The 21,345-nt window shown below is 46.3% G+C and overlaps 1 protein-coding gene across 2 annotated transcripts in view; it reads right to left on the bottom strand.

Annotated features, from left to right (window-relative positions):
• Positions 1-16,239: 16,239 nt before the first annotated feature.
• FAIM2 (Fas apoptotic inhibitory molecule 2) overlaps positions 16,240-21,345 on the bottom strand; it is a 33,441-nt gene continuing 28,335 nt past the window's right edge. The window contains exon 12 of one of the 2 annotated variants that reach the window (XM_027594979.2): positions 16,240-20,087. In XM_027594979.2, the coding sequence (XP_027450780.2) occupies positions 19,938-20,087 (150 nt within the window). In that variant the 3' untranslated portion in view covers positions 16,240-19,937. The remainder of the gene's footprint in view (positions 20,088-21,345) is intronic. The other variant, XM_027594978.2, reaches the window with a different exon arrangement.

The raw sequence follows: 21,345 nt of genomic DNA, 5'->3' as shown, positions 1-21,345 counted from the left end.
GGGTCCCGGCGGAACCGGAAGTCGGAAATCGGAAGCCTGCTTGCGAGCGGCACGGGCACCAGCGCGCGTGCGTTGAATGGCAGAGGCGGGTGGGTCTCAAGGCTGACGTCCACCGGGAGAGCGCTGCCAGCCGGGCTTGCGTTGCTTTGTTGAACCCTCATCGCAGCCTAGGGGGTGGTTAGTAATATTATCCCATTTTACAGGTGAGGAAACGAAGGCAGCGCAGAGAGGTTAAGTGACTTGCCCAAGCTGACATAGTTTCAACTTGAGGTACCCAGAACAAGGAGTTTGTTGGGATGTTGGAAATCATTTTTGGTCCAGCTACATTCCTTTACAAGTGCATTAAGTGAGATCCAGAGGGTAGAAATTACTTACCCAGAGTCACGCAAAGTATCTGCGATACAGGAACTTGCACCCGGTTCATCCCATGGTTCCAGGAAAAGGTAGCCAGGAGCTACAGGTCACTTGAAGTGTCAGAAGACCAAGATGGCCCTGACTGCCAAGTGAGTCAGGTGGATAGGGGCAACTGTAAGTTGTGAGCTCCTTGAGAGGCAAGGACCATGCCTTAAGAGCCAGCACTTGAGAGTGCTTATCAGGAGCCAAACACCTGTCTAGGACCTCTACATATATTCTTTCAATCATCATATCACTCCTGTGAAGAAAAGACCGTAGTTATCCCTTTTTTATATATGAGGACAGTGGGTTACAACTAATTTGTAACCTGCTCAAGGTCATGCAGTTAGAAATGATGGTACCAGGATTTGAACCCAGGCAGTCTGGTTCCAGAGGATGTGCTTGCAACCATTATGTTATTCTCAGCCTTGAATCCCCTATACCTACCATAATGCATGGCGCAAAGATGCTCAATAAATATTTGTTGAATGAAAACTCAGTATTGATAAATGGTGCTGGGAAAACTGGATACTCATAAGCAAAATAATGAAAGTGGACCCTTATCTTACACAAAAATCAGCTCAAAATGGATTAAGAACTTAAATGTAAGACCTGAAACTGATAGCTAGAAACAAAAGGAAACACTGATCTTGGCAATGATTTCATGATATGACACCAAAAACAGAGACAACAGAAGCACAAATAGACAAGTGAGATGACATCAAACTAACATACACAGCAATGAAATCCATTGATAGAGTAAAAAGACAACTTAAAGAATGGGAGAAAATATTTGCAAACCATAGATCTGGTAAGGAATTAATTTCCAAAGTGTATAAGGAACTCCTATAACTCAACAGCAGAAAAACTAATAACATAAAAACTGGGCAAAGGATTTTTTTTTGAAGATTTTATTTATTTATTTGACAGAGAGAGACACAGCGAGAGAGGGAACACAAGCAGGGGGAGTGGGAGAGGGAGAAGCAGACTTCCTGCTGAGCAGGGAGCCCGATGTGGGGCTCGATTCCAGGACCCTGGGATCATGACCTGAGCTGAAGGCAGACGCTTAATGACTGAGTCACCCAGGCGCCCTTGGGCAAAGGATTTAACTAGACATTTCTCCAAAGGAAAGCATACAAATGACCAACAGGTATATAAAAAGACACTCAATGTTACTAATCATCAAGGAAATGCAAATCAAAACCACAATCAGATATTGCCTCACATATGTTAGGATAGCTATTATCGAAGAACAAAAACAAAGACAAGTGTTTTGGCAAGTATGTGGAAAAAGTGGAACCCTTGTACACTGTTGGTGGGAATGTTAAATGGTGCAGCCTCTATGGAAATTCTTCCAAAAATTAAAAATAGAACTGCCATATGACCCAGCAATCCCATATCTGGGTATTCATCCAAAAGAATTTAAATCAAGTTCTCGAAGAGATAGTAGCACTCCCATGTTCATTGTGACACTCTTCACAAGAGTCAAGATGTGGAAACAACTTAAATGTCCACTGAACAGATGAATAGATAAAAGAAATGTGGTATTGTATACAATGGAATATTATTCATCTTAAGAAAGAAGGAAATCCTGGCCTTTGTGACAACATGGATGAACCTTGAGGACATTTTGCTAAGTGAAATAAGGCTGTCATGGAAGGCCAAATACTTCATGATTCCACTTATGTAAGGTATCTAAAATAATAAAAATTCATAGAAACAAAGAATATAATGGTAGTTGCTAGGGACAGGGGGGGAGAGTGATAGGGGGAGTTGCTAATCAATGGCTGCAAAGTTTCAGTTCTGCAAGATGAATAAAGCCTAGAGATCTGTTGTACAATATTGTGCCTGTAGATAACAATATTGTGCTGTACACTTAAAAATCTGGTAAGAGGGTAGATCTCATATTGTGTACTTCTCACATGAAGTAAAATTTAGGAGAACAAAAACAAACTCAATAGAAACTGCAAGTAGATGACTAAAGCCAGGTTTGTTTTAGGAAAATTAGAATGGAAGGAAGAAAGGAGCTGAACTGAAACAGACAAAGTGGAATGGAGGTAGGCAAAAAATGGGCTGAGCCAGAGGTAGGGAAAAAAACAGAGCTGGTAAGGAGAGAGACCGAGGGGTTAGCCCAGGTAGCGGTTTCCAGTTAGAAGACAGGATGGCCCAGAATATCCAACAGGTTCCGCCAGGGGTCAGCAGAGTTGTGTTGACCTCTCCCCACCTGGCCTGCCATCTTAAAGGGCTTCCTGCTACATGAAGCCAGTGGCCTGCTGAACTTCTAAGGGACTGAAGTATGACCGCTGCAGATAATGTTATCTGCAGGTAAAATTTTAACTGGCAGAGTTTAAAATGGACCTTGTCTCTTGCCCTCCCAGTTTGTACTTCATACTTCCATCTCTGCCTGATCTATTTGGGGACATAAGTTAAAGACCAAAAGTCATAGTGGAATTGAGTAAGCCACAGTACTCTGAACAACTTCCAGAAAAAGTTCGGGGTGGAACAGCAGCCCTGGTACCATTTCTCTCCCCAGTGTTTTGAGATTTTGGTGAGCCGAACTTACCTCCTTTTGTCACTAGATGGTGCTAGCACAAACCCTTGACCACCCTTAATTTTCTTTCTTTTTTTTTAAAGATTTTATTTATTTGTTTATTTATTTATTTGAGAGAGAGAATGAGAGAGAGAGAGAGCATGAGAGGGGGGAGGGTCAGAGGGAGAAGCAGACTCCCTGCTGAGCAGGGAGCCCGATGTGGGACTCGATTCCGGGACTCCGGTATCATGACCTGAGCCGAAGGCAGTCGCTGAACCAACTTAGCCACCCAGGCGCCTGACCACCCTTAATTTTCAAGGCGCTGGAATCACCTTGCTTTTGTAAACCCTTTTTGTTTGCTTTTTTAAACACTATATATTATTGCCAGTAAGGTGTTCGATTCCATTAAGGACATGGGCATGTTTTTGAGTTTTTGAAACACTGTTCACCAGAAAGATAAAGTCACCAGGTCTAGATGGGGAATGGCAGGCTCCTCCTCATCCTGGGATCCTTGAGAAGCAAAGATAGAGGTGGGTCTGGTAATGTTACTGGGGACCTAAAATACCTCAGAGATGAGCCCATAAAGAGGCATTTTAGTTTGATCCACTCTGGTGACTTTTTGAACCTGTGTCCATTTTTCATTTTTGATTGGCCCAGATGACCTGACAATACTCAGCTCCTGGGCTTGGGGCCTGAGTCACCCCAACACCTCAAATAGCTATAGCAGCACCTAGGAGCATGCTCTACACTGCAGTTGGCCAGGTTTTGTGGAGCCTGATGCTTATACAATTGTGGGGGTGGATGTGCTTGGTGGGTGGGGGATGGCCTAGATGAGGGATGGGGATTAAGGAGGGCACCACTGGGTGTCTTATGTAAGTGATGAGTCAGAAACCACTCTTGCACGGTATGTAAACCAACTAGAATTTAAATAAAAAATTTTTTTAAAAGATTACAAATACAGAGACATGTAAAACTGAATATTTATTTACAATGAGAAAATAAATCACAACAAATTACACATTTTTATTTTTTTTAATATTTTATTTATTTGAGAGAGAGAGCATGAGCAGGGAGAAGGGCAGAAGGAGAGGCAGACTCCCCGCTGAGCAGGGAGCCCGATGCAGGGCTAGATCACAGGACCCCAAGATCATGACCTGAGCCAAAGTCAGACACTTAACCAGCTGAGCCACCCAGGTGCCCCCAAATTACACATTTTTAAAAGCTCTGGAATTTTAGCTCATAGATGAAAGAAACTTGATCAAATTTTTCCCCAATTTGATGACAAACTAAATTTACATGACATTGCCAATAACAAATTGTGAACCTGAAAGAGACTTTTCTAAATGATCAAATAATAAAAGGCAAATTTGGGTGTGTCTGGGTGGTGTAGCTGGTTAAGCATCCAGCTCTTGGTTTTGGCTCCAGTTATGGGATTGAGCCCTGCATCGGGCCCCACACTCAGCGCGAAGTCGGCTTGGGTTTCTCTCTCCCTTTCTCTCTGCCCATCCCCCCAAATAAACAAATCTTAAAAAAAAATAAAGGGCAAATTTAATCTGCCATGCTAAGAAAATACTGAATTATCTTTTTTGTCCTCTCTAAAAAATGGTATTATTGAATCATTGCCATATGAAGAAACAACCAAAGAGTATGTAGCCAAAAATGTAAGAAAAAAGTAATATTCAAGTGTGACTGGCATTTAATTCATCAAATTATTATGGGAGTTTTTTGTGATATTTGTGGTATTTGTCAGCTTTTAAAATGTATCCTGTGCAGAGACTAATCTTAGATATACTCTTCAAATTGATTACATTTACTAGCCAATTTGCTTTTGAAAACCTCATTATAATTGGTGTATGAGTTTTTTATTATCTCCTTTGATCTTGATAATTTGTGTCATCAAAAAATATAAAGATAGGAACTCTTAGAAATTCTATTTCGAACAGTTCCCATCAAAAAAGAAGAGAATGGGGTGCCTGAGTGGCTCAGTTGGTTAAGCGACTGCCTTCGGCTCAGGTCATGATCCTGGAGTCCCAGGATCGAGTCCCGCATCGGGCTTCTTGCTCAGCAGGGAGTCTGCTTCTCCCTCTGACCTTCTTCCCTCTCATGCTCTCTCTCTACCATTCTCTCTCTCTCAATAAATAAATAAAAATCTTTAAAAAATAAAAATAAAAAAAGAAGAGAATGTATGGTACATTTATAATGATATACTGTTTTATTGAGTATATTGCCAACAGGACAAAACTTACTTTGACTAGATGTCAATATGGACAGAATCCTCTGCTTATATTTTTGCACAGCTGACAATCGGAAGAATTTTCTTCAGACTAGCTTCTGGCTTCATACATCTTCTAAGCCTTATTTTTTCCTCCACTCCTGCATACTTCTGGTACAAGGTGCTAAATGTAGGACAGGTTTAGATCTTGATTTGAACTCTGGCCTTGCACCTCTAGGTCATAATAGTGGTGGATGAGAGACTTCTAGAGTTATTCCTTCAGCAGGTAAAAGTTCAGCTATGCATGGAAATAATTTAAAACCATGTGAATAGATCCTAAATGGAGTGTATCTCCAACTAAACTTCCCCTTAGCTGGATTCCAAAAATACCTGTAGCCATTACAATGCCATTTAACACAAGGGCAAATGTGAAGGAAGGGACATCGAAGTGGAAATCCAAATTTTAACCACCTGTAGCTAAAATATCGTATTTTTGCAAATTTTACAAAAACAAATGACCCTGTAGACACATTTCTAGGGCCTTAGACATGTTCTATGAGTAAATGAGGACCCTGAAGTTTGAGCTTCATTAGCTCCATGGAAAATTCATCTCTGCCCTGCACAGAACATAAACCCAAGAACAGTTAAAATGCAGAGGTATGTATATATAGAATTGAAAATATACGGGCACCTGGGTGGCTCAGATGGTTAAGCGTCTGCCTTTGGCTCAGGTCATGATCCCAGAGTCCTGGGATCGAGTCCCGCATCGGGCTCCCTGCTCCTTGGGAGCTTGCTTCTCCCTCAGCCTCTCTCTCTTTCTCTGTCTCTCATGAATAAATAAATAAATAAATAAATAAGTCATTAAAACATATATACAAGTCAGGAACGATTGACATATATAATGGTTTCTATGGCTTCCTAAGGAACCTTATGCAGCTGATGTCTTGGCCCATGGTCTAGTCCATCTTACTCTCCCTCCTTTCCCTTTCAAATCATGCCCTAGAGCCCCTGCTCCCTGCTTTTCCACCTCACTCACTGCCTCCATTTGGGGATCAGAGGGCCTCAGGACTGAGGGCTAATCAGGAGTCTGTGTATATTTTAAAATATCAAGTCTATTTTCTCACAGAAACTCCAACAAGGGACTCCTGCCTGGACTTTTGGAACACAACCCATCTGTAAATGGAGAACTTACTCTTTATTATAGTTGAGAAGTTCTATAATTAGTCCTTGCAGAGTTTTAAACCACTTGGAAACAATAACCATACAATTTATAAATGGAGTGTAATAGCTGATACGCAACCAAGAGAACCCCTATTTTGAACCTCTTATTCTCTGATGAGGAAACTGAGATCCAGGAGGTAAAGGCAGTTTCTCCAAAGACAGAGCCAAATTAGTCAGGGCAGGCTAAATGCGATAACAAGTAACCCCCAAATCTCAGTACCTTACCATAATATAATAAAGGGTTATTTCTCCCTCGTTGTCACAGTCCATTGTGGGTCAGTGGGGAAGAAGGGAAGGGCTCTAAATATACTAAAAAATATTACTTTGTACACTTTAAATGGGTGAACTCTACGTTATGTAAATTATATCTTAATAAATCTGTTTGAAAAAGAAAAAAATTGAACAAACACCATATCACCCAAGCCATCACACTCCTGGGCATTTATACTAGAGAAATGAAAATTTATATCCACACAAAACCTTTACATGAATGTTCATAGGGCTTTATTTTTTTTTAAAGATTTTATTTATTTGAGAGAGAGAGAGACAGAGAGAATGAACAGGGGAGAGGGGCAGAGGGAGAGGGAAAAGCAGACTGCCCACCGAGGAGGGAACCCCACATGGGGCTTGATCCCAGGACACTGAGATCATGACCTGAGCTGAAGACAGACGCCCAACCAACTGAGCCACCCAGGCACCGCAGGGCTTTATTTGTAATAGTCAACAATTGGAAACAATCAAAATGTCCTTTAATAGGTGAATGGTTAAATGAAATGTGGGACAGCTGTAGCATTAACTATTACTCAGCAATAAAAAAGAACAAACTGCTGATACATGCATCAGCTCACATGGATGTCAGGGGCATTATGCTGTGTGAAAAAAATCCCCGCAAGATAAAAACTATATGATTCCATTATATAACATTTTCAAAATGGAAAAAAATTATGGAAGATGGAAAACAGATTAGTGGTTGCCAGGGATGGTAGGGGTGGATATGACCATAAAGGGATAGATCAGGGCAGATGTTTGTGACAATGGAATGGTTCTGTGTCTTGATTGCTGTGGTAGTTACATGAATCTGCACGTGTGATAAAATGTCACAGAACTATATACACACATACCAGTGTTAATGTCACAGTTTGGGTAGTGCATTATATGCACAAAAAATGTAATCATTGAGGGAACCTGGTGAAGGGTGTATGGGACCTCAGTGCACATATAGTTATTTTAAAATAAAAAGGTTTTTTTAAAGATTTTATTTATTTATTTATTTGACAGACAGAGAAATTCTGAAGGAAAGTTATTTCCAAACTTTCATTTGATACACAGCCAAATGATGAATTGTGAACACAAAATGAAGACACTTCTAGACATGCAAGAAACCAAAAGTATTATTTCCCATCAATTCTTTCTCAGGAAGTTGTTGGGAAAGGTTTTTCCACCAAAATGAGTAGAAAGCCCGAGAAAGGGAAGTTCATGGGATCTAGAATGCAGGTTTCCAACAGAGGAAGGTGGTGAAGGGGATTCCCCAGGATGGAGATGAGGAGAGATGCCTGCATAACAGCTGCACAATAGAGCTCCGGAGCATCCAGTGCAGGCTAGAGAAGTCAGAAGATTTGGAAAGACGATATGGTGTCAGCAAGATGAAATGATAGAACATCTAGTATATTTGAACATACTGGGAGGATATTTACCCACTTAAGGTGGTGAAGAAAAATAATAAGGACATAGGAAAGTAAATGTACAAACAACTAACAATAACCGATTAATCTCCAGAAAAGCAAAACGTTGTGCAAGAAAGGAAAAATAATCACCATATACTACATAGTCCCGTGGTCAACAGGGTTTACAGTCTTAATATGTAAACATTCAATATTGATCAATTCATAATTATTGATATAACCATACCAGAAGGACCTAGGGAGTGGGTGGAAGAGGAAGAGAGAGAGTGTGTGTGTTTGCATGCCCTGATTTCCATCTCTCTCTCCCAGTTTTTTATTTTATTTTATTTTATTTATTTGACAGAGAGAGACACAGTGAGAGAGGGAACACAAGCAGGGGGAGTGGGAGAGGGAGAAGCAGGCTTCCCGCGGAGCAGGGAGTCTGATGCGGGGCTCGATCCCGGGACCCTGGGATCATGACCAGAGCGGAAGGCAGCCACTTAATGACTGAGCCACCCAGGCACCCCTCCCAGTTTGTTTTGAAAACTTTCTGTTTTTCCCTCTGGCTGCCCTTTTATTTTCTTCTTCAAACTAATGTATTTCCCATGCTTTCAATAATGCACATGTATTCGTTTTTATAGTCAGAAAAAGAAAAAAACCAACACAGCTTATTACAAAGAAAAGGTCAGGAATGATGTCTCCCAAGCATCCTCAGCTCCCATTCTTAATGCACTATGGACTTAGCATCTGTAAATTTTTCTAAATATTATTTGAACCTATGTACGGTTTCAGCATATACAACTGCTTGGGCATAATGAATTTCATAAGGTTACCATGCTATGCAAAGAATTCGTTTATAGAATCATAGAATCCTACCTTTTCATTTGCCATCTTTCAAATCCAGGGGTTCCCTACAGTCAAGGGTTTTTTAAGGTGTGTTTAGGACAGTGTGGCTGAGGCAAGGTCTGGGAAGGGAACAGAGGCTGGAGGCCTGGGGTGCTTTGGCGTTAGAGGAGGCAGAGGGGCTGGTGAAGAAACCATGAAGAGAAGATGAAGAACCACTTCCTCTCCCCTACTAAGGACACAAAGGGAAGACAGATCTGACTGGCAGGCTCCCTGGTGCCTTCTGAAACATGAATATGCAAATGACTCACCTGAACCTCTTGTTAAAATGCAGATTCTGATTTGGAGGTCTGGGGTCTGCATTCTTTTCTTTCTTTCTTTCTTTTTTTTTTCTTTTTCAGAGAGAGAGAATGTACTCTCATGAGTGTGAAGGGAGGAGGGGCAGAGGGACAGAGAGAGAGAGAGAGAGAGAGAGAACCTCAAGCAGGCACCACGCTCAGCAAGGAGCCTGACCCGGGGCTCCATCTCCGATATCATGACCTGAGCTGAAATCAAGAGTCAGACGCTTAACCAACTAAGCCACCCAGGCGCTCCTGGGATCTGCATTTCTGACAGGCCCCCAGGTGATGCCAAGCCTGCTGGCCCAGGGACAATGTTTTGAGTGCCTAAGATGATCTGCAAGGTCCTCTAAAAACTGACCTGTTTCTTCAGCTTCCTCTCCTCCACCCACTCCCCACCCCATTCTAATGTCTCTGTTGCAGCCGTGCTGAACCACTCAGGTCTCTAATGTGCGGGGTGGGGGCTGCTGTCCTTGCACAGGCTGTTCCCTGGGGTTGGATTCTACCCTCTCCCTGCCCCCCAGGATTGCTACTTTCCTGAGACCCAGTTCGTGTGTGTCCTCTTTTGTGAGACATCACCACCCACTCTTCTTCAGAAAGAGTATTTCCCTCCCTCCAACTAGATGTGTGTCTATTACTGCCTTTCTCATACAAGATTGCAATTTTTTATTTATTCTGAACTTACTGAAGGAAGTGACCCTGTCCTGTCTTTTGTATCCCCAGCATCTGGTACAGTGCTGGCAGCTAAATAAATGCCACCTAACGGAATGAATGCTTGTTTTATAAAGAAGGAATAGATTCTCAACAATGTACAGTTTTACATTTTTTTTGTTTTACAAAGAGGACCAAAAAAAAAAAAAAAAAAAAGACTGGGAAAAGGTGCTCAATGCACCAAGTAGGTGATACTTGGTAACTGTCAATAACTGCCGGTTTCCTGCCCATCTGCCTTCCCTTTCTCCCTTCCAACCATCCTTCCCTCTCTCTTTCCCTCTTTTTTCTGTTTATTCTTTGAATTTTTTATTATTTATTTTTTAAAAAAGATTTTATTTATTTGACACACACAGAGAGAGAGAGGGCACAAGCAGGGGGAGCGGCAGAGGCAGACGGAGAAGCAGGCTCCCTGCTGAGCAGAGAGCCTGACATGGTGCTCCATCCCAGGATCCCAGGATCATGACCTGAGCTGAAGGCAGACACTTAATTGACTAAGCCACCCAGGTGCCCCCTTTTTATTTTTTTAAAAAGATTTTACTTATTCATTTGAGACAGCAAGAGACAGACAGAGAGAGAGAGAGAGAGAGCACAAGCCAGGGAGGGGCAGAGGGAGAGGGAGACGCAGGCTCCCCACTGAGCAGGGAGCCTGACCCAGGACCCTGGGATCATGACCTGAGCTGAAGACAGATGCTTAATCATCTGAGCAACCCAGGCGCCCCAATTCTTTGAAATATTTTTAAAAGATTTATTTATGTATTTGAGAGAGAGAGAGAGAGTGAGTGGGGGAGGGTGGGCAGAGGGAGAGGGAGAGAACCTTTAAGCGGATGCCCGGCTGAGAGCAGAGTCCAACGCGGGGTTCTATCCCAGGACTCTGAGATCATGACCTGAGATCCTGACGTGAGCCAAAATCAAGAGTCGGCCGCTCAACTGACTGAGCCACTGAGGTGTCCCTATTCTTTGAATTTTTCTTTTTAGTATACTTCATTATACAAGTTATGTAATTTTTCAGTATAGAAAACTTAGTAAATCTAGATAAACCACAAGAAAAGACCTGAAGTCTTATTCACCACCTGGAGATAACCACAATTAACATTTCGGTGTATACCCATCTGATTTTTTTCTTATCCATAAGTGTACATAAAATGTATGTGTGTATCTATGTATTTAATTAACATTAAACAAATTAACTTTTAAAATAGTACTCACTGGGGCGCCTGGGTGGCTCAGATGGTTAAGCGTCTGCCTTTGGCTCAGGTCATGATCCCAGAGTCCTGGGATCGAGTCCCACATCGGGCTCCCTGCTCCTTGGGAGCCTGCTTCTCCCTCTGCCTCTCTCTCTCTCTCTCTCTCTCTGTCTCTCACGAATAAATAAATAAAATCTTTAAAAAAATAATAATAAAATAGTACTCACTGAAATGCAACTGTGGGTATAACCTCCTTTGGAGATAACAGTAGAAGCCTGCATTTCGGAACATTTTTAAAAATTTATATCTTTTTTTGTACTGTTTTTAATTTTAATTCCAGTGTAGTTAAGTACAGTGTTATGTTAGTTTCAGGTGTACAATCTAGTGATTCAACAACTCTACATTATTCTGGGCTCATCATAAATGTACTCTTTAATACCCAATCACCTATTCATTTCAGAACATTTTTAAGGAATATAAGCCAGTTAGCTTGTGGCATATCCCTCAATTTGGTTTTGTCTAGTGTTTTCTCATAAGACTCAGGCTTTGAGCTTTTTTGGTAGGAATTACAGGGGTAGAATGTGTCCTTGTGAGTACATCACATTGGAAGAGGCACATGTTGCTGATTATTTGGTCCCCCAACCTGCCCCCCACCACACACACACCAGGCCTTTATTCAAGCTGTTCCCTCTGTCGGAATGGCCCTCTTCTCTCTTGCCTGCTTGACTAAAATTTGCTCCTCCTTTACGATCCAGCTCAAAGTTCTCAGAGAAGACTTTCCTAACTCTTCATCTAACTACAGTAGTGTGGCACTTACCACGTGACAGTCACTTCCCTGTCATCTCCATATCTGACGGAGCTCCCTGACAACAGGCTCTCTGTCTTAAGGTGGTAGATATGTCATTCAGCATTCTCCTGGGAGCCATACTCTGGTTTTCCTTTGGGGAAATACCCCTCATTTTCCCTATCCCCATCCATGAGTGCAGCTCAGGGCTGAATATATGACCTGGGTCCAGTCACTCAGTGCCTTCCACCCCAGTGCCAGAGGGATTGGTCTAGTGAAGAGCTAGCTTCTGAATCCAGGAGGTCTCATCAGGGTCAACCAGGACTTCTGCCAGAATTGCTGGACCAGAGAACTCATGGAACACACACAATAGCCCTTCCATCACATTCCATTAGTCAAAGAACTGTGCTCATTGTGTTAAACTGCTCCCTTCCACCCCCTGGCCTCATGCCCCTCCCAAGATCTCCCAAGTTTCATTCCCCTACTATATCAGGTTTAGGCTTGAGGTCCAGAATCACATCTAAATCAAGTGTATGTGCATGTGGGGCTCCTCAGGTTTGGTTCCTTAGGTAAGGCTGTTCTCAATCTGAACTAAATCTGAACTAAAGACATATGAATATATGTCTTATTAAATAACTAAAGTTATTTACCTGCATACACACACACACACACACACACACACACACACACACACACACACACACACACGACATATAATAGCAGGACAGGCATAGGTCCAAAGCCTCTCCATTTTGTATTATTTCCTCTCCCTTTCAGGTTGAGCTGGTGGTGCTTCTACCAATACAAGGCTTTTTTTTTTTTTTTTTTTTTTTAAGATTTATTTATTTATTTGAGAGAGAGAGAGGGAGAAAGCCAGAGAGCAGGGTTGGGGAGCAGCAGAGGGAGAAGAGAATCTCAAGTAGACTCCGTGCTGAGTGCAGAACCTGACGCGGGGCTCCATCTCATGACCCTGAGATCATGGCCTGAGCTGAAACTAAGAGCTGGAAGCTTAACCAACTGAGCCACCAAGGCACAAGCCCCCCCCCCCAATATAAGTCTTAAAAACTCTGGTTTTTCTATGAATCTTACTGGGGTGCAGTAACAAGCTTCATTAGACAAGTTGCACTCATAAATCTAAGGCAAGACCTCCTCTGTCTTGGGCCCCCAAGGAGGCTGCTGAAGGCTAGCATCTTTAAGATTTTGAGAAGCCCTATTGTTTAGCAGAGGGCCTGTGCAATAAACACCTTTAAGACTTTTAGGAGTACTTCCGTCTATTGGAAAGATTCTATGAGGCCCCATCTTAGATCTTTCTGAGGTCTTAACAAAGGGCTTTATAATCACACTTTTGGCCTCTTCTTTACCAGGAGACCGTGTTTTCCTGATAGTGTCCTGGATTTGATTTTTGCCGTGGGGCCCTTTATTACTTTGAGAATTCTTTGCTGGCTCGAAAGACTGTCATGGGGCTTTTTATGTCTCCTCCAAATTCTGCTTAAAAACAGAGTAATTCCTTCTTTAGCTTTCCACTCACTATCTGTTTCTTAGGATACAAAGCCAAGATAAACCCATGGACACTCACAACATTCTGCCTGGAAATCTTCTTAGCCAGATCCATCAGTTCATTAGGTCCTTTTTCTGTTTTTTGTTTTGTTTGTTTGTTTGTTTTTTTATATTAGAGCAGAGAAAAGTTTTGCCAAATTTTCTACCATGATGCAGCAAGGGTCTTTGTTCCTCCAGGTTCCAAGTACATTTTCCTCAACTTTCCTTTGAACGTTCACCTGCAGTCTCCTTGAAGCCCTTCTGGCCTTCCCTAACGGACTCACTGAGGCCTGTCAGGCATCTCCTATCACCTGGAACGCCAAAGCAATGCCAGATGTTTTAAGTTTTGTTATGGCAGCGTCTCACTTCCAGGGACCAAATTCTGTTCCAGTTATCTCTTGCCGCAAAGCAAACTATTTCAAACTTAGTGGCATAAAACAGCAACTATTTTATTATCCTCATGGGTTATGTGGATTAAGAATGTGGACAAGGATGGTTTGTCCATGCTCCATGATGTCTTGGGCCTGAATTGGGAAAACTCAAATGGCTGGGGGCTGGAATAGCTGAAGTTAGGGAATCAACTTCCAAAATGGCCTCTTCCCTCTCATGGCTGCCTCTTGATGGGCACGGTTGGTAGACTGGACTCAGCTGGGGCCCTTGGCTAGAGCACATGGTGTCCTTATCATGGAGAAAAAAGAGCTAACAAGAGGGCATAGAGCTATTGAGGGACAGGGTAAGGCTCACTTCTTTTGGCAAGGTTTTCCCAGTAAAGAAAGCAGAGATCTTGGAGAGGGTTTGGGGCTAGTAGGCTGGGAAAAAAGATCTTAGTTCTGTGTGTGTGTGTGTGTGTGTGTGTGATCAGCAAGAGGGCAAACACTAGTTTGCTGGGAATAGCCATACTTGAGTGAAAGCAGATGGCATATTTATGAGCTGGATTAGGTCAGCTCAGCTCCGTAATTTCTCCAACCTAATTTAGGAGCCTGGGAATATGCGAATGAAGAGCTTGGTGTGGGGACCATCCCAGGGGTGGGGGTAGGGGGATGTGCTTGGAGGCCACCCCTTAAGACAGTAGCTGCCAGAAGGGGATGGATGGTATGGTGGGTTGTATAGTGATATCCAAAAAGAGATGTACAAGTCCTAACACCCTGGTACCTATGAATGTGACCTTTTTCAGAAATAGGGTCTTTGTGGATATAATTAAAGACCTTGAGGAGAGATCATCATCCTGGCTTTAGGGTGGGCCCTAAATCCATGACAGGTATTCTTCATGAGAGAAAGGAGAGGGAGATTCAAGACACAGAGACACAAGGGAAAAGACCGTGTGAAGACAGAGGCAGAGATGGGAGGGCAGCCCCAAGCCTAGGAACAGCAAGGATCTCCAGCAGTCCCCAGAAGCTGGAAGAGAGGCATGGAATGGCTTCTCCCTTGGGGCCTCCAAAAGGAACCAACCCTACTGACCCCTTGATTTCAGGCTTCTAGTCTCCACAACTGTGTGAGAATCACTTATTTCTGCCCTTTTAAGCTACCAGTTTGCAGTAATTTGTGACCGCAGCCCTAGGAAACTACTGAAGAATGAACAGGCCGAAGGCAGACAGAGTGGGGCTGAAGGGCCGGCTGGAAGCAGGAGGAGGAGACCAGGGAGCCCAGTGGTGCCAACCCCGCCCCCACCTCCTGCGTGGACCGCCTTCCCTCCCTTTCCACCAGTGCGCGTGCTCAGCCTTCCATGCGCTTCAGACCCTGACTCGGAGGGCCCCCCCCTCCCGCCTTGCCACTGTTCCACACCTCCTCAGTACTTGCCTCCCTGCCAGGCATGCTTTCAAGAGCATTAACTTGGGACCGTGAGCTAAGTGGCTGGGAGCTGTCGTGTATGTTTTTTCTCCTGCGACACTGCTGTCTTCTCCCTCGCCTATCTTTCTTGTCAATGGAAGTGCGTTGTACACAGTGGGTGCCTAAAAAATGTTATTTATTCTCTCTTCAGAGTCCCCTAAATATTGCCGTGCTCCTTCCCGGCTGCGGCTGAATTTATACCCAAACCTTGTCACAGGTGCGGATAATGTCCCCCACTGCGTCAGTGTGGTGTGTTCCCATCCCACACGACACCCTGGGCCCCAAGTTCCCTGAAGGAACCTGGCAATGTAGTCATCACCCCATGTGCCTTCTAATCCCACTCTCGGCACTAACTTGTGTATAAACTCGGACAAGTCACTGCACCTCTGCTCCTCAGTTTCCTCTTAAGTAAAGCAAAAGGATTGGAGCAGGTTCATTCATGCCTCCATTTATCCAAAAACCACTTATTGAGACTATTTGCCTTAAGTCCTGTGAATTCAAGGGTGAACAATAGTTTGTGCCTTCAAGGAGCTCGAGTGTCATACATAGAAGCAGACAGGAGGAGAGGTTAAAATGCAGCTGGGGTGGTACAGGGCAGGGGGGCTCCAAGGAGGGGGTGGCCAGGGCACCTGGGGGAGGGACTGAGAAAGGCTTCATGGGAGAGGTGACCCCTAAAGCTGCTGCTCTTGGGGATCCTTCCAGCTACAACATAGGCTTTCCTTCTAGGGACACAGGTTTTGGGTCGACATAAGGAAGACTCTTCTAACAGAAGTAGAAGAGAGACACCTCCTGCTCGGCGGCGACAGGAACAAGCATCCAAAGAGCCTCTGCAAAGGGTATATATCGACAGGAGGACCAGTGTTTCTTTTTTTTCTTTTTTCTTTTTTATTCATCTGAGAGAGAGAGAGAGAGGGAGGGAGGGAGGGAGGGAGGGAGCATGAGCGGTGGGGAGGGGCAGAGGGAGATTGAGAAGCCGACTCCCCGCTGAGCAGGGAGCCTGACTCCAGGCTCCATCCCAGGACCCTGGGATCACAGACATGAACCGAAGGTAGTCGCTTAACCATCTGAACCACCCAGGCGCCCCCAGTGTTTCTTTTTCCCCATCAAGATAAGTGTGGAGATTTAATTCACACTTAGCTGTGCTGGGAGAAACAGTTCTGGTGTGAACCTTTCACATCAAATCTGAGTTAAACCTCACACGCGGACTCCCCGGCCATCTGAGGCGACAAGCAAAAGGCAGGCGAAGGAAAGGGTTCAGGTGTCATAATTTTATTTTTATCTCCTGTCAGTCACGGACCGGGAAGGCGAGGCCAGGGAAGGGAACAGGCGCGGACCCTGGGCAGCTTGGAGGAGCTGAGGCCAGAAGGGCTGTGTGTGGCGGTAGGTCTCTGCCCTCAGTCACTTGGGAGAAAGCTCCGGGGCCCGGGCTGCACAGGGTGGATTCCAGCAGACAGAGATGTGACAACGGCTGGACTAAGGGGAACCATCGGAGGCTGATGAGGAGGGAGGTCTGGGGAGGTCTGAGAAGGGTCACGAATGAAAGCCAGATCCCGCCTGGAACCTCAGGCCATACAGCCCTCCTGCTTCCCGCCTGCAGAACCAGGCCCTGCTTTTCCTCCGGCAGCCACCACGGGGCAGCAAAGTGCTAGCGTGAAATCAGCCCGCAGGGAGCTCTGCTCCCTCCTGGCCTTGTCCCAGGAGGGCCGGGGAGGGAGAGGCAGGGCCTTTTTGAAATCAGGGTATCTGTTGGTTCCTGACTCCACTGGGAGGAAGAATCAAGATTCCTGGGGCTTCCTCAGGTGACACAGGAGCCACAGACGCGCCTGGGAATTGGGGCAGGAGTCTGGGGAATTCCATGTGCCTCCGGGGACCCCAGCCGCAATCCCAGCAGAGGATCTCTTGATCTGTCTTCCTCTTGGCAAGAAACCTCTGGCCTCCCATCCCAGATGGTCAGATTCCTGGCTGCCTCGAGCTCTATAAAATCCCACCTACCCCTTCCTGGGCCCGGCCCCACCCCTGCCAAACATGTGAGGGGCCAGCAGGTTCTCCTCCTCCTCTGCAGATTGTGGCACCTGCTCAGCTTCAGGTTCTCAGTTTCTCCTAATCCTGCATTCCTGTTCCTCCGCCCTTCCTCCTTCGCACGTCCCGGCCAGGGGTTCCTAGGGCTCCTCCTGGCCTCGGCGCAGGCGGAAGGCACAGCCCCCAGCCCTGGCTCTGCTGCCAGCTCGGCGTGTCCCAGATCCCTCACAGGACCCGGAGCAGGAGGCTCTGCAGCATATTCTCGCTGCTTTGAGGATGCCCAAGTGGCCCCGCCAGGTTTGTTGCTGAGGGCTTACCTCTTCCCCCCAAGCTTTCGGAGCTCAGCCTTGGATTTGAGCTTCTCAATCCTATTTCTGCATAAACTGTCCTAGGAAGAAGACCTGGACAGAGGATTCTGGGAAGCATGGCCAAGGCCCGGGCTGAGCAAGCCCTTTGGAACTGGGGCCAGAGATTAGGAGAGGAAGTGAAGGGGCCTTGGAGGGAAGGTGGCAACCAGACCAGGAAGTCAGTGGAAACAAGTGTTCTGGCGCCTCTCCCTGCACTGTGCAGACCGAGGTCTTCCATCTTGCTTAATACCATGACCCTGCGGCAGTGAGGCTGGGAATCAGACACCAGAATCCTGCTCCCCAGCTTGTGTCTAAAAGGTGGAAATGACAGAGTACAAAATTTGGTGGTGGTAGTTGGGGGCAGGGGGGAGGCCAGGGGTGGCACAGAGGACAACAAATCTCCAGAGACATCAGGAGATGTCTGGCCTGACCACCTGGTCTCATTCTAGCCCCAACCTAGTAGGTTAGCTGTATGCCCTTGGTCTTGTTACCGATCCTCTCCATCACCTCAGCCTTTCCCTCCGCGATTGGCATGTGCAGACTACTCCCTTTATAGGATTGCTTTAATGGATTAATTGAGACCAGCACACAGTAGGCATCCAGCCATGCTCCCAGTTGCCTTTGTCTCATACACAAACACCACCGTCTGTTTTTGCTTCCCTCTTTCCTCAAATGCCCAAGGTGGAACAAAATTTCAAAGGCTTCTGAAATATTTCTTGAAAGCTGAAAACAGGAAGGGTGGTCTGAAGGAAGAGTCAAAACAGATTGATAACATACCTAAGTCACTCTCTCCAAGGGCAAAAGAGCCCCCAGCATAGGGGAAAGAGGTGAGCCCGGAAGGGAGAGGCCAAGGGAAGGTCAGGTATCTGAACCTCCCTGACCCCACCCAGTAACTTTCCACTGGCCCAGAGCTGGCTGCGAGGTGCCGGCTGTACACTTCCCCCAGGTGTGGCCCCCTCGTCCCCTCCCCAGCAGGGCCTGCAGGGGGCTGGGTGGCTGACGCACACCCTACCCAAGTCTCAGCTCTCAGCTGCCTAGAGGCTGATAAGGAGACCAGACCTCATCACATGGGACCAGCTGGAGGGACGGGCTCTGCTGAACAGCTACCAAACTGGAGAGATAAGGAGATAAGGAATGGAGGGGGCTTAGGATTCCAGGCTGAGTGGCCACAGAAGCCAGGGGGAGGGACATGGGCACTGCCAACTGAGGCCTCAGGAGGCCTGGCTTGGGGATCAGCCAGCACATGGCAGCAGGGGATGGGGGAGAGTTTAGGAAAGAAGTGCAGAAAGGCCTCAGGGTAGGGCAGGATTCCCTCCCAGTGGGGCTGTTTCAGCAACTAGTATAACCATCCCTCTCTCAGAGCATCCAATCCTCTAGGGCCCAAGCACTCCACTCAACCCTAGGCCTAGGGTGGGGGACAACCCAGGGGGTCCAGAGAAGAGGGTGAGAGAAGGTCAGTCCAGCCAACCTCAAACGCCCCCCAGGGAGATGCAGGTCGGGGTGAATTGGTGCTACTACAGAGCCCACGCCTCCCAGAGGGCTGCCTGTTCGCACTTCCCTTACAACCCCTGGACAGGTCCCCACTTTAGAAGCAGAGCCCCCTGTCCGCACCTCCTACCCCAGCAGTGCTCTGTCATGACCCAGGAGGGTAAACCAAGGCAAGTGCAGATGGCTTCCTGTCCCTCTCCCACGGGCCCCAGGGCTCAAGTGCCTAGAACAAGCTGCTGGTCTCAAAGCTGCGAGGATGGGCAGCCTGGGACAACCATTTGGTCCACCCACATCCCCCCCACCTGCAAAGCAGCCTCACTTCCTCGCCCCGCTTCCTCCCACCCCCTTATAAGTGTCAATGCCTGATCTGGAAGGAAAGAACAGAGGGGTGGATTGGACAGAGGACAGTGTACCCCAAGGTCACACAGCTGTGGCAGCCATAGGAGGAACCTCAGTGCGGTGCAGGCTTTAGCTAGGCTTCCTGGGTTCTCTTTCTCACATCTGAAATCCTGCTGGTCCTCAAAGCCAGGGGAGCCTCTGGCCTTGACTGTCCACTTTGGGAGATTAAGTGGGGAGAAGGGGCAGCACAGAGGGGGAGGGTGTGACCTCGGTTCCACAGGGCCCCTAATGCTTGGGTACAAGCTGCAGAGAGTGAGGATGAGCATCGGGCTGAGGGGAGGCCAAAGGATGGGCTGGCAGCTAGTTTTATATCTGGGCTTACAGGAGTACAGGGAGGGTCAGAGGACCAGCAAGGGGACATTCTTGGAAGGAAGGAAGGAAGGAAGGAAGGAAGGAAGGAAGGAAGGAAGGAAGGAAGGAAAGGAGGGAGGGAGGGAGGGCTCCTCATTCCCGGTTGGTGCCAAAAAGCTGCAGGAAGAAGGTGAAGATGTAGATGATGTCTAGGTAAATGTTGAGGGCTCCAAAAATATACTCCTCGGGGCTCAGTGAGTGGCGTCGGTTACCCATCAGCAACTGCGTGTCAAATGCCAGGAACTGAGAGAAGGGGGAAGAGAGAGAAGTCAGAAGGTCCAGCACTGTGACACCGACTAAGGGGCCTCAGTGTCCCCATCCAGCCTCCCCCCCACCCCGATTTTGTTACCATCATCTGCTGCTTGGCTGCTCAGTGACCCTCCTGGAATGGCCCAGAATCTGGAACTTTCTCAACACCTTCTGTCCCTAATTAACACCTATTTCCCCAAGCATCTACTATGTGCCAAGCACAGGGAAATAGTCAAGAAAGACAGACAAGATCAGGCCTTAGAGTCTAGAGTGGAAGTAATCGTTAATATGAGGGAAACCAAAGAGAAATGGGAAGTGTCCCAGGAGGGTGGCTAATAATAAGGATCTTGACCTATGTGAGTGTGGCAGGGAGCTAGGGAAGGCTTCCTGGAGGAAGGGACCTTCAAGCTGAGGCCTAGTCTTCTAGCCATTGCCTCAGGGCCCTGCTCTTAGAAGATGAACAAATGCTTCATTTAACAGTGAGCAGAGAACAGGCACTTATTCTGTGTTCTGTGGACATTAGCCCACTTAGTCCTAATAACATCCCTTGAGTAGGGATTATTCCTAGAGGAAACCATGGCCCAGAGATGTTAAGCTCTTGTGGGAGGTCACAGAGCTGGGAAGTGGCAAAGCTAGGATTTGAACCTGAGCAGTCTGGCTCCACAGGCCCCACCCTTAGCCATTCTGTTCTGCGGTTTGTGAGCAGCACCAGTGGTTAATGTGTCTCCTGCCAGGAAACACTCTCTTCCCGGGGCACCTTCTTGGCCTAACAGACTATGAACAGTGATTCCCTTAGAGACAGCTCCTCTCTGCCCCCCTACTGCCCCCCACAAGGCCTTCCTACTGTCTACACCAAATTAGCTATTCCCTGGGGTCCAAGCACAGGAAGCAGAACCCCCTAGAAATAGCATATGACGCTTCACAGGCACAGTGTAGTTTTCTGGGAGAAAAGAAGCCCAAAAGTTCCACCAGTGTCTCAAAGGTTATGAACCACTGGCCCACATGGGTTTGGAATTCTTTAAATCCATTCACATTCTTGTTAACTGGGCTGTGCCCAGCTCTTCTGTCACTTGTGTGTGGAAGACCTATGTACCTTGAGTCCTCTGGAACATTCATTGCGCAATAAATATGTATGAGGCAAGAGTTGGTGTGAGCAACTTCCTGGCAGAGACACCACCATGCCGTGCCTTCCTTCCAGGACTCACCACTTTGTGGGGTGATTACAATAAAACTCAGTAAATGCCATAATTAG

The sequence above is a fragment of the Zalophus californianus genome, chromosome 9, assembly GCF_009762305.2.
Source record: "Zalophus californianus isolate mZalCal1 chromosome 9, mZalCal1.pri.v2, whole genome shotgun sequence".
Classification (NCBI taxonomy): Eukaryota; Metazoa; Chordata; class Mammalia; order Carnivora; family Otariidae; genus Zalophus; species Zalophus californianus.
The sequence above is the reverse complement of the archived record's forward strand: the minus strand, read 5'-3'. Positions and strand labels throughout refer to the sequence as shown.